Source organism: Etheostoma cragini, chromosome 15 (assembly GCF_013103735.1).
Source record: "Etheostoma cragini isolate CJK2018 chromosome 15, CSU_Ecrag_1.0, whole genome shotgun sequence".
Lineage (NCBI taxonomy): Eukaryota > Metazoa > Chordata > Actinopteri > Perciformes > Percidae > Etheostoma > Etheostoma cragini.
In genome coordinates, this window is record NC_048421.1 from 22,773,430 (window position 1) to 22,786,987 (window position 13,558).

The 13,558-nt window shown below is 41.2% G+C and overlaps 1 protein-coding gene across 1 annotated transcript in view; it reads left to right on the forward strand.

The window, feature by feature from the left end:
* The window catches only part of LOC117957743 (carbonic anhydrase-related protein 10-like), a 96,841-nt gene that overhangs the window by 678 nt on the left and 82,605 nt on the right, over positions 1-13,558 (forward strand). Inside the window, exon 2 of the mRNA XM_034893748.1 lies at positions 1,854-1,928. Within this exon, the coding sequence (XP_034749639.1) occupies positions 1,854-1,928 (75 nt within the window). The remainder of the gene's footprint in view (positions 1-1,853; positions 1,929-13,558) is intronic.

Sequence of the window (13,558 nt, forward strand, 5' to 3'; positions counted from 1 at the left end):
TGAAATTGTGCCTCAACACACACACACACACACACACACACACACACACACACAGGCCATTGAAAGTCACTGTCCAGATGTCAAAGAGCTCATGCCGTAGCCTTTGCTCCATCCCAATGAGATCAGTCAAACTGTCTGACAGTGATACTTTTTTATATTAATACGTAGATCTCTTTATAACCTACCTCCACACTTGCATGGGAAACTGACTCAATGATGTGGAAGGAGTAGAGTTACAATATTCTGGCATCCAAAATCTAATTCGGCATTTAAAAAGGAAACACTGGCACTGAAAAAAGTTCCACTGAAAAAATTTAAATGTAGGCTTTAAACCCATTTTGCATTGTGATATGTTTTTATCATGACAGTCTTCTGTTTTTTTTCTTCTTCATTTCACTCTTTTGTTATTTTTTCTCTTGCTTATTTGCGACTTTCTGTCACCGTTTTGGCTGGAGGGGAGGGCAGAGGAGAGCATGATTTACATATTTTTTAAAAACCGCAAAAATATCAAATTCATTGTTATTTTGATCACACAAAAAGATGTAAAGGTGCTGACACCGGGTTCAGGACAACAACCTACTCATGAACATCAGCATTGGACATTAATCGGGGGCTGGGGGATGTTACACGAGTGACCTATAAAGTGTAAAAACATGCTAACACAAATGTTTCTTTTAATGGCACAAATTAGCACAAACATAGCACAAATGTTTACGACCGTTTTGGGGAGATTTGGACAAGTATGGGGGGGGCTGAGTGGTGTCACTGGCCACAAATTCTAAGGGTAATTACTTAAAACCCTTGACACCACAATTGATCATTTTTTACTTTTAATAATCTGACCAATACTGACAATTACATGTCACGAGACAGAATGATGGACTCAAACGCACGGCTCAGGGAAAGGTATTTAGTGAGGGAAGATGGCAGAGTGGGGGTGCAGGGAGGCGGAGGACTGGGGGAACAGGCAAGGCTTGGGAACCAGGGGAGAGAAGCGAGAGATGGCCCTCGAGGGGAAACCGGGAGCCGGGACTGCAGTAGAGGCAGGACCATGAAGAGAGCTGAGAGAGCTGATGAAGAGGAGGGGGCGTCGTAAAAAGGAGGGCCGGGGTCTGAAGCCAGCTGACCGGAGGGAAGTGAAACTGAAAAAAGAAAACACAAGGAGAGTAAGTACGTAGAACACACAAAGGAGCATGAGGACTGGTTGTAGCTGGCGGAGTACACAGAGGACGTTCACCCATGTAGCTGAAGCAACGATAGGGTGAAGAGCCGGGGTAGATACAAGGAGGTTGATGATGATGGCAAACAGGTGTGAACGGCGGGAGCGGGAGACGACCGGCAGGTGTGGCAACGAGGATCCGAGATTGCAGCTGGGAGGCAGGTGTGAGTAATCAGCTGGCTTCAGACAGAGAAGGGGAAGAAAACCAAACAAAGGACAGGACAGGAGGACAGAAAATGAAGTAAAACAACAATGGACCCAAACCATGACATTACATATGACAATACATACACATTGTAATTATATACATATTATATAATTACAGTCTGGCACACCTAAACACAATTCAATAAAGACCAGTCCTACGCCTTAAGACCTTAGCTGACAATTAACTAGACAAACAGTTATGTAAAAACTGGTACAGGTCTATTCTCAGTATGTTTCTATGTAACCTTCTTTTCCTTTATCCACCTCTTCTTATTCTTTCCCTTTGCAGTTCAATGGAAGCTCCAGTCACACAGAGCTTTAATGCACCACCGGGGGGACCTGCGAAGGAGGAAAAGAAAAAAAAAAAGAGACCTGTTTAATTTACTAATGAACTGTTTCCTCCGTCTGTCTGTCTTCGTCTCTGCAGCTCAGCCGATTACATCCAAGCTTGATGCAGGTTGGTGGGCGTATAAGGACGTCGTCCAGGGCACCTTTGTTCCAGGTAATAAATAGACCATCTCCCACCTCCTACACAACATGCTGCATTATCAAACACATTGGAAAACATTTGTCAATGCTATGGAAGGTACGGCCAACGAGAGTTTTATTCCCATTTATGAAAGTGTCCTATCAAAACTTTAGAGCTGAGAATTACATTTAGCTTTTCATGTCTGGTGAGGGTATCCACGTTGGTCATTTGAAATTTAATATTTGAAAAACAAGGCTTTAACCCTTGTGTTGTCCTTGGGTCAAACTGAGCCGTTTCAAAGTGTTTATATCAGAAATATGGGTTTCCTTCAACCAAATTGTCCAAAAAAACATGGATGATTTTATACATCGTTCTTCAGGGAGAGTTAAAGAATACTTTCATTGAATTTTTTTTATTTATTTTTTTATCTTATAGCATTTGAATTCTTTTATTATTTTTTTAATGGTTTCAAAACAGTATCCAGACTAAACTTTGTCATATACCCATCTGTCATCTACTCAACATCCTTTTGATCTCAACAATTAGTCAAAATAATTCACAATTTCTTCCTTTTTAACTAAAACACTTATCTATAATTTGATATAAATGAGTTTTGTTGATAAGTTACAAGGATAAGTGTAAAACCTATTATTAAACCAGCTCAGGTTTAAAAAATAAATAAAAATTAAGCTCCAAGAGCTGGAAAAACCGACAAATCAGAAAAGCAACAAAAACATGGGAAAAGCCCCCAAAAATTTCATTTTCAACTTTGACCTGGAAAGACAACTTTATGGTTAACGGGAAGACAACACAAGGGTTAAAAGTCTTACAATTCTTTAGAGTCTTACATTTGGTTCACAGAGATCCTACATTTGGATTGTCCTTTCATAGGATTGTTTTAAATATATTTAAGTACTTGGTAAATAATTCTTGTTATAGCCTAAAATCCTGATGAAATCAAATCTAAAATCTGTAATATTATATCCTATATACTTGGAAGTTGGTGTTACATTTCATAATAAATGCTATTAAAAAGGTCTTAAAAAGTCTTAAATGTAACTTGGGGAAACATGGGGGTACCATGCTGGTTATTTAAAGCTAAACCTGAAAAATTAGTGCCAATTAAAAAAGAATTGCAACAGATACTTGATGTTTTGTAATGCAAAAAGCAGTATCTTGAGGATCTCTAAAAATTTGGGGGGGTGGTGGGTGGATAGACTCCAACAAGTCCTCCAAACCAAACCCTCTAATACGCCCCACAGGAGTGTTTTATAAATTAGTCCCCTAGCCATGGCAGGAAATACAACTTTAAAACTGAACCAGAGGATTTAATAATCAGGCCGTCAACGTTGTAAAACACTCGCACTTTGGACACAATCAGATCCACAACTTCTCGGTTATATTTAGGAAGTACACTCATTAGTTAAGTTTAGAAAACGAGTGTGTTTTGGGTTAAAATCAGGCTTCAGAGTTTCACTTTCAGTTGTAAAATTCCATCAGATCGTCCCAGTGTTTTCTCCTGCTGCATTTTTCCGTCTTGCATTGTTGCCTTGGCTACTGTTTGACCGCAGGTACTGTATATGTTACTAAAAAATGTCAAAAGTAATTGTACTTAGTTGTGACAAAGCATTTTCTGTTGCTATGAATTGTGGGCTTGCACTACAGTGGTGTGAAAAAGTGTTTGCCCCCATCCTCATTTCCTGTTCCTTTGCATGTTTGTCACACAAGTGTTTCAGAACATCAAACCAATTTAAACAATAGTCAAGGACAACACAAGTAAACACAAAATGCAATTTGTAAATGAAGGTGTTTATTATTAAAGGTGAAAAAAAATCCAAACCATCATGGCCCTGTGTGAAAAAGTGATTGCCCCCCTTGTTAAAACATACTATAACTGTGGTTGTCCCCACCTGAGTTCAATTTCTCTAGCCACACCCAGGCCTGATTATTGCCACACCTGTTCACAATCAAGGCATCACTTAAATAGGAACTGCTTGACACAGTAAGGTCCACCACAAGATCCTTAAAAGCTACACATCATGCCGAGACGCAAAGAAATTCAGGAACAATTGAGAAAGAAAGTAATTGAGATCTATCAGTCTGGAAAGGGTTATAAAGCCATTTCCAAAGCTTTGGGAATCCAGCGAACCACAGTGAGAGCCATTATCCACAAATGGCAAAGACATGGAACAGTGGTGAACCTTCCCAGGAGTGGCCGGCCGCCCAAAATTACCCCAAGAGCGCAGCGACGACTCATCCAAGAGGTCACAAAAGACCCCACAACAACGTCCAAAGAACTGCAGGCCTCACTTGCCTCAGTTAAGGTCAGCGTTCATGCCTCCACCATCAGGAAAAGACTGGGCAAAAATGGCCTGCATGGCGGAGTTCCAAGGAGAAAAACACTGCTGAGCAAACAGAAAATCAAAGCTCGTCTCAATTTCTAAACAACACATCTTGATGATTCCCAAGACTTTTGGGACAAGTGGAACTCTTTGGAAGGTGTGTGTCCAAGTATATCTGGCGTAGAAGGAACACTGCATTTCATAAAAAGAACATTATACCAACAGTAAAATATGGTGGTGGTAGTGTGATGGTCTGGGGCTGTTTTGCTGCTTCAGGACCTGGAAGACTTGCCGTGATAAAAGGAACTATGAATTCTGCTGTCTACCAAGACATCCTGAAGGAGAATGTCCGACCATCTGTTCGTGTACTCAAGCTGAAACCAACTTGGGTTCTGCAGCAGGACAATGATCCTAAACACACCAGCAAGTCCACCACCGAATGGCTGAAGAAAAACAAAATGAAGACTTTGGAGTGGCCTAGCCAAAGTCCTGACCTCAATTCTATTGAGATGTTGTGGTATGACCTTAAAAAGGCCGTTCATGCTCGAAAACCCTCTAATGTAACTGAATTAGGACAATTCTGCAAAGATGAGTGGGCCAAAACTCCTCCAGGACGCTGTAAAAGCCTCATTGCACGTTATCGCAAACGCTTGGTTGCAGTTTTGGCTGCTAAGGGTGGCCCAACCAGTTATTAGGTTTAGGGGGCAATCACTTTTTCACACAGGGCCATGATGGTTTGGATTTTTTTTCACCTTTTAATAATAAACACCTTCATTTACAAATTGCATTTTGTGTTTACTTGTGTTGTCCTTGACTATTGTTTAAATTGGTTTGATGTTCCGAAACACTTAAGTGTGACAAACATGCAAAGGAGCAGGAAATGAGGAAGGGAGCAAACACTTTTTCACACCACTGTATATTTGGGTATTAGTTTCATCTCATTTCTTTTTGTCTTTTACTCTTTGTTACAGTTTATAGTAAGTTTTAAGTATAATAAGGAAAGGAAAGTTCCTTCATCGAAAAAGTTACACCTTGTGTTTTTTTTGAAGAACTTTACACTCTTAACTAACTGAGTTTGGAAGAAGCAACTCCTTACAAGGACAGTATACTTCGGGTTACACACTCTGTTTGTTCTGTAAATAAAAAAAAAACATTATTTCATATTTTTATTTAAACAGGACTCAAACCCCGCTCTCATGCGGTGAAAGTGCTGTTAGTTTGACCCAACCAACTTCCTTGCATGGAACTGTGGTGCTCTTTTTCTTCATCACCTTACGTCCTACTTTGCTTTCATTGTAATAACTGCAGCCACTAGTTGGCGCCGTCACTATAAACGTGAATATGTAAATATGTATCGGAATTGCTGGTTGAACAAACGACTTATGTGGCTGTTTTTCTGGTACTGACGGTCTCAAAGACTCTTATGAAGCAGGTTGGTGTTTATGTCCTGTGATAATCCAGTTAATAGTACCCTTCCCATACTGTATATTGCATGCACAGATTGTGGAAAGATTTCATTTAAAAAAATAAACATGATTCAGGGTTTTGCAATCATAGGGTTTACACCGAGGCAAGACGAGGCAGAAATTTATTTCGTCCCAAAACCGTTTAGTGATTTATCAACTAACAAAAGTACTTTGAAATTGATTCTTTGAGGCACAGGAAGCCAGTGTAAAACTTCAGAACTTGAGGGATGTGATCCGCTCTCTTGGTCTTAGTGAGGACTTGAGCAGCAGCGTTCTGAATCAGCTGCAGCTGTCTGTTTTTTTTTTTGTTTTTTTTTTATTTTTTTTAGGGAGACCTGTAAAGACACCGTTACAGTAGTCAAGTCTACTGAAGATGAAAGCATTGACAAGCTTTTTCAAACCTAACATAAGTCCTTTAACCCTTGATAAATTATTCAGGTGATAATAGGCTGATTTTGTAATTGTCTTAATTTGACTGTTGAAATGTCTGAGTCCATGACTACACCAAGATTTCTGGCTTTGTTGTTTTTAATATTGTTGTTTGAAGCTGACCGCGGACTTTTAATCCTTCCACTTTTGCTCCAAAAACAACCTCCTCAGTTTTTTATTTATGTAATTTGAGAAAGTTCGGGCACATCCAGCCATTACTTTGTTTAATGCACTTAGTCTGGTTTTGTATTGGACTATAGTCACCTAGCAAAAAAGTTATGTAAATTTGTGTGTTTACTGCTATGGTAACTTATTTAGTTTTCCATAATCTGAGCCAGTGGAAGCATGTAGATGCTGAACAGAAGAGGCCTCTGAATGGAGCCTTGGGGAACCCCGCACGTCATATTTGTATGCTAAGATGCATAATTACCTATAGAGACAACCTTAATTCCTATTCTGTAAAGGTCCCATGACATGGGGCTCTTTGGATGCTTTTATAAAGGTCTTAGTGGTCCCGTAATACTGTAGCTGAAGTCTTTTATATAGACCTTAGTGGTCCCCTAAGAACATATCTGAAGTCTCTTTCCCAATATTCAGCCATGGGGCAGGGGGTGTGGCCTTGACCAACTGCTACATTGCTCGTTTGAAAGTCATGATGTCTCTTTCTCACGGGTGGGCCAAAATTCTCTGGGGCGGGCAAAGCAGAGAAAGGACAATTAACATTGAAGGTAACATTTTTGCAGGGCAAAATTCCAGATCGGCCCATCTGTGCTTTCAATTTTTCAAAGGCAGAGCAGGATATCCAGGGCTTGGTTTACACCTATCTCCATTTCTAGCCACTGGAGGACCATAGGCAGGCTTGGGGGAACACATATTAATGTTAAAAACCCTCATAAAAACTCATAAAGTGAAATTTTTATGCTATGGAACCTTTAAATAGCATTCAAGCAAGTTTAGTACTGAGCCAGAAAGGCCAAATCAGTTTTTCACAGTCTAGTAATATGTCATGGTGGACCGCGTCAATTCCAGCACTGACATCAAGTAATTCTGAGACTGTTTTGCAACTATCTGGGTTTAGAGGATGTCATTAAAGACTTTAACAAGAGCCGTCTCAGTGCTGTGGTGTGGCTGAAAACCCTACTGGAAGGCATCAGAACTGTTGTTTAGTGACTGCTTGTTCAACGATTTTACTTAAAAGCAAAAGGTTTGACATTGGCCTATAATTGTTCATTAGTGATGTATCTAGATTGTTCTTTTTCAATGTGGCTTTATAACTGCAGTTTTCAGGGCCTGTGGGAAGATACCTGAAAGAAGAGACTTGTTTCTAATTTGTAGAAGATCAGAAGCCAAAGATGATGAAGAGTGAATTAGGGACACTTCCATACACCTCTACACTTCTATTGTCATAGGCAATTAATTAATTTCAGCCAAGGTAGTGATGTTGCTGCGACATTGCGACTGATTTCCCTCTCTAGGACATTGCGTGTACAAAATAAGGGAGCCAGATTATTTATAATAACTTTGAAATTAGCTGAGTTTAATTTGGAGTTATACTTTCATGCCAGAGCAAGTGTCATGCTTTTTAAATGGTGTGTTTCCCTTTTTAGAATAAGACCGAAATATTTCCAAATGAATGAAGACGTGTGTGTGTGTGTAGGGTGTGTGTAGGGTGTGATAGGGCTTCTGGGATATTTGAGACTGACAGTATGCTCATCACATCAGTGAGTGTAGCTTTTTCACCCTCTACTCTCACACTACACCTTTCTCCCTGGTTTGGGTTAGTGCTGTGCCAGCATAGAAGAAATTGATGAAATTGGGGAATAAATTTAGCACGAAAAATAGGATGCTATTCAAAACCGGCCACTGTCAACTTGTGATGCATTTTCTGTGATCACCTTTGCAGCCCCGTGAGACCCACATGCCATTTGCTGAGATACGCTGTGGGTGCTTTCAAAAGGAAAATGTTGGGAGATGGGCGTTTGCCAGCCAGTGAAGAAGAAACACAAATCACTATTCCCTCTTGAGCAAGATTACTGCAGGACGACCCAACTGAGTTTTCAGGGAAGGAGACTGAGCACAAATGCAGCAACTTCAGAGCTATTTTCCACTGAGAAGCTCTGAATGATAGATAAAAGAAGAGAGGAAGGAGTCTGGCTGTGCTATTGTGGTTTGCCTATGAGCTATTATTTGGCACTGTAAAATATGGAACTAAATATAACACAAGATACAGTATGCACCACAGATGCCGTGGAACAATGGTGGGTCTTTGGCAGGGGTAGATGGCGACATTCATTTAGAACTGGTCCTCTATCTCATTTGTTCATCCAGCAGCATCTACTGAGACCGGAACACCTTCTGGAATTGGTTGGGGTCAGGTCCACCTGGTTGGATTGACATTTATACAACAGCAGATGGGAGACAATCATTTCAAGCTGGGGACATATTAGCCCATTTCTGGTGCCTGATTAACTGTGTGGGGGTCCCAGGCGGTTCCACAGACAAGCTCAGGGGAGCTGCTGAGCACTGCTCTATCACAGAGGTGGGTGGTTAACCAGACATGCCTTCCTGGAAAGTCTTGTAAAACTGAAAAATCCTGTCACAGGGCTAAACTAACCTGGGCTTGTTTAATAAAGAAACGCAGCTACTAAAGGCTTACCTAGTATTAACCTCTCTGCGTGTTGCATTTATAGTGAAAATGAGACTAAGCTGGACTGGATTAGTGTGTAATGTTTGAAAATCAACACTTTTGTTGAGGCTTTAAATCGATGTTTTAAAGTTTTTCTTATGTTTTTGTCCCTTTTTTCAACACATCAATGCCACTTTTTTGACGTTCAACACTGCGTAACCCTAACTTATTATTATCTTTAGTTTTACAGTTATTTTTGGAATTTATGGTCCTCATTTATAGGAACATGAAATGAATCTGAATTTGGGCTTCTCGGTTCTAAAGCAAGGCAAGGCACTGTGACACTTAATAACCTCCATAATAATTGGACGTTGGGTCAGATTTTTTGACGGTTTTCAGTGGTTATGAGGATCATTATGGGGGAGACATTTGGTGATCGTTGATCATTGTTTATGTACTGTAAATAAACCACGTTTTTATTCATTGACATTAGTAAGCTACACAGGACCTGCGCAAAAGAGAATAAAATGAATGCTTCATTGTACCCAGCACTAACTCCTTAACTCTTGCAAGACTCATGATTTTATTCCGATATTGGAAATTAGTCTGCAGTGGAATCACTATAAAAGTCATTTTGGTGTAAGATCGGCATAAGAACATAACAATTAATCGACCGAGAGAGGGCAGCCCAAGTCATTTCTCCTCCAGTCTTCGTCTTTCTTTAACATCAGGCAGTGACGGGAGCCAGGTTCATTCTTTGGTTTTTACAGTTATGTATATTTGATCACATCTGGGTCTGGTTGTCTCCCTTTCTCCTTTTATCCTCTCCCTCCCCTTGTCTTTATTCTCTCTCATCTCCTCTGGCCTTTCAGCTCTTCCCCTCCCTGTTCCTCCTGTTTCCCTGACTGTTTGTCCATTTTTCCTTTAGCCTCTTTTCCTCCAGCGTCTCCCTCCTCATCATTATCCCCGTCCCCAGTTACCCATCCTTCTTACTCCCCTGTCTTTGTTACCCCTCTCATTTCTCTCGCCCTGGCCCTATTCCCTGCAGCCCACCCTTCCTTCCAGCCTGAAAGGCCTGGAGATGTTTTCATCACTCATTTGGAATTTGCTCACGACTCCACTGTGCAGATGGCTCTGACTGGACCGCTTCGTCTGAGTTTCACTCGGATATGTGAAGAACAGTCAGGGGTTGGAGTGGGTTGGCCACGCTAACCTACAATCTCACTGTACCAGAACACCTTGTGTCCTTGCTTCCAGCTTATCACAAGCCAATTTCAGAAGGGGAGAGCGACACAACAGAGGCACCAGAAACTGGTCGGAGAAGCAATACAATGGATAGTTTCAATTCAAATCCGAACTTCCAAAAAATAAAATCCGACAACATTTTTATAACAAATGAGGCAACACATGTGATAGCAGAGGAACTGAATGTTGTCTCTACTGTCAGCTCAATGTATGTAGCCTGTCTACCCTCAGACCAATCTTTGTGAAATGGTCACGTTATTTAATCTATTGATGTGTGTACAGGTCACGTTAATGTCGTTATTTTGATGTGTTGAGTAGGAATTTTGAAGTAATGTATTTCAATGAGAGGCCTATTCGGGATCACAAAACGATCTCTGTAGTGATTTATATTGAAAAGCAGAAAATCCGCGCAGGGAGGTAGGTTGGGGGAGGTGGATGGGTCAAACCACACTGGACTTTAAACCGGAGGATTGTGTCCCACGTATTGCAGGATGGACCGGCACACGCTGGACGCTATCCAAGGTCTCTGTGGCACACAACATTGGGGAAATGGCCATGAAAATGGAACGGTTGTGGTTAGGAAAACAATAAATGGGGAAAAACGCTGACAATAACATGACGGTTCTTCTCCCCATTTGTTTTTCTTAACCACAACAGTTCCATTTTTGTGGCCGGCTTGTGGCGTTTCATTTCCCCTTTGCGTCCCCCAGAGCAGCCCAGTGCCATGGCCGTTCATGGAACGGCATTAAAACCGTGACCAGTACACAAATCAATAAATCCAAATAACGTGACCATTTTACGAACTGGCATTAGACCGGCATTGGGCCCTGAGTTCTTTAACCCAAATAACTTCCACATGGTAAAGGTTAGGGTCGCTCTTGAAAGATTCTACCGCCGAAATGTCTAACAAAATATTCTCAAACGGGTCTTGAACTAAGTAAAGTCTGACCCTAACATGGCATCTTTTAGACAGTGTTCTGGAGATATGTGGCTTGTGAAGAATGGGTCCTATATTTACTTTGATGTCTATTGGCCGTAGAATCGGTCATGATCTGTGTTTACAGTCACTTCTCCCATTGGAATCAGTACACTCGGGACCTGCCGCTAGTTTTTTAGAGGCGTGGCGGTGAGGAAACCCAGATACAGGAAGTGAATCTGGATTTGGGGGGTTCTTGGTTCTAGCTGAGAGCAGAGGGCTTCATATTCAGGCTTGCCATCGTTAAAGATATCTGATACCGGTACAGATACCAATACTGACTAAGGGTGGGAGAAAAAATCGATACAGCACTGTATCGCAATATTTTCAGTGGCAATACTGTATCGATACACAAGCACCAAGTCTCGATTTTTTTTATTTTTTTTATTTTATTTTTTATTTTTTAATATTATATATGTGTTGATCAGTTTGTCTTTAGGTGATTCCCACCCCTAATACTGACTCTGAGATTTACTCCTTAGGTGTTGAAATTGGGTATTCTTCAATACTCAATACTATAGAGGTAATTCGGTCGGTTTCTACAAAGTATTGAATTCGGTACCCAGCAGTACTCGATATCTACTTAAAATCAAAGTCTGTTTTTTACAATTTTGCTCAAACAAAAGAAGCCAGCTAAGGTGGTTTGGGCATCTGGTCAGGATGCCGCCTGGGTGCCTCCCTATGGAGGTGGTCCAGGCACGTCCAGCAGGGAGGAGGCCTCGGGGAAGACCCGGGACTAGGTGAAGGGATTATATCTCCAACCCGGCCTGGGAACGCCTCGGGATCTGGTTGATGTGGCTCAGGAAAGGGAAGTTTTTGGGTCCCCTGCTGGAGCTGCTTGTGACCCGACACCTGATGAGCGGACAAAGATGGATGGGTGGAAACCGCAAAGATGCTTAAAATTTAGACGTGTTTTTGGCTTTAAACTGGCAAGACTGGATTCTTTATTCTCCTAAAAGTTTGAGTTTTTTTTGGCTTCGTCAGTGCAGAACACTGAGTAAACTGTCAAACTGCCATTCTCTCCTCGAGACTTTTCTCCAACAAGTAAGCAAGGCAGCAAAGTGCTGCTTTTGTGAAGGTGCCAACCTTGAGACGGATGTCGAGGTAGAACAAAAATAAATCAACTTTAATTTCAGACGTGCCAGAAGCGGGAGCAGATGGAGAAGCTTTAAATAATAATTACACTTTTCAAAAGGAAATGTGAGATAAATGAGTTTCTCTTGAGCCAGCTGCAGTCTCACTCTGACTTGTTTCTTTTCAGACTTTTTCTAATCATTGTTTAGGTTTTCCTAAAGATCTTAACCGTTGTGTTATCTTCCCATCAACAATAGAGAAATTATCGCTTTTTCCCAAATTTTTGTCCCTTTTTTTAATGTGTAGGGTGCTTTTTTTTAAATGTTTTTGGTGATTTTTCCAATAAAAATATTTTTAATTTTGACATTTTCAGCGCTTATTTCGACGGCCCCCTTAAATAACTGAAAACTGAAAATGGGTCAAAAAAAAGTTAGGGTTAGTTTTACATTATTGCACTAGTTTGGCTAGTCCACATAGCATTGCGGGATGGGAAAAAAAAGTGGAGTATCATATCAACCGTGCAAAATAGCCTCGGGAAGGAACATGTGTACTTTAAAAGTAGTTTTAGTCGTGCAACAGAAAACTCAGATTGGACAGATAGTCTAGTTAGCTGACTGGATTTACCCTGCACAGATCTGAGGACCAGGTAACCATAGTCCTCAGAAATCTACCTGAGTTTAAAATTCCAACACGAAGAAAGCGGAAGGTGACGGATGTCCGGGCAAAAAGGACGACATCCAGCGTCATCGCACCATGTCCAGGTATAAGCGGGGCAGTGTGTCCGTGCTTTTCTCTCACTCGGCCGTTGAATGCATTTGTGTGTCTGCCCGGCCATAAGAGTTAGGAAAAGTAAAGAGGACAGAAAAAGAGGCAGAGGAGAAAGCAGAGAGTGGATTTGAAGATGGAGAAAGAAGAAAAATGAGAGCTCCTGGGAGATGCCCTTTACTGCTGATCTGATCTTTACACTATAGCTATATAGCTCTATAGATGTGTGTGTGTGTGTGTGTGTGTGTGTGTGTGTGTGTGTGAAAGATGGGGTTATAAAATAGTGGATGAGTTGGAGCTTTGGGGATTAGGCCAGTCTACCGTTCAGCTCTCTCCAGCAGCTACAGCCAGAAAATGATTAGAGAAAAGCCTCAGTTACTGTACACACAACACATTCTCACTCCCATCGTGTCAAAAAGCGACATTTGGTCATGGGCCTTTGGCGTTTGTTATCGACGCAGAAAGTCTTTGTGAATCTCATATTATGTTGTCAGGACTCTTGGCTTAACTTTTTGACGCTCTGGATAGGGACCTGTGGCATCGTAGTCTATATCAACAACCTTCCACTTCCGGGATTGCTCTGGAAATTCCGCCGGATTTCACTCTTTTTGTCCGGATGGCCGTTTCCTTCTGCTTTCTTTTGTCTTGGCATTCTAAACTCAGGTGGATTTATGAGGAATATGGTATACTGCTCCTCAGAACACGGCAGGGTAAATCCAGACAGCTAGCTATAGACCTCC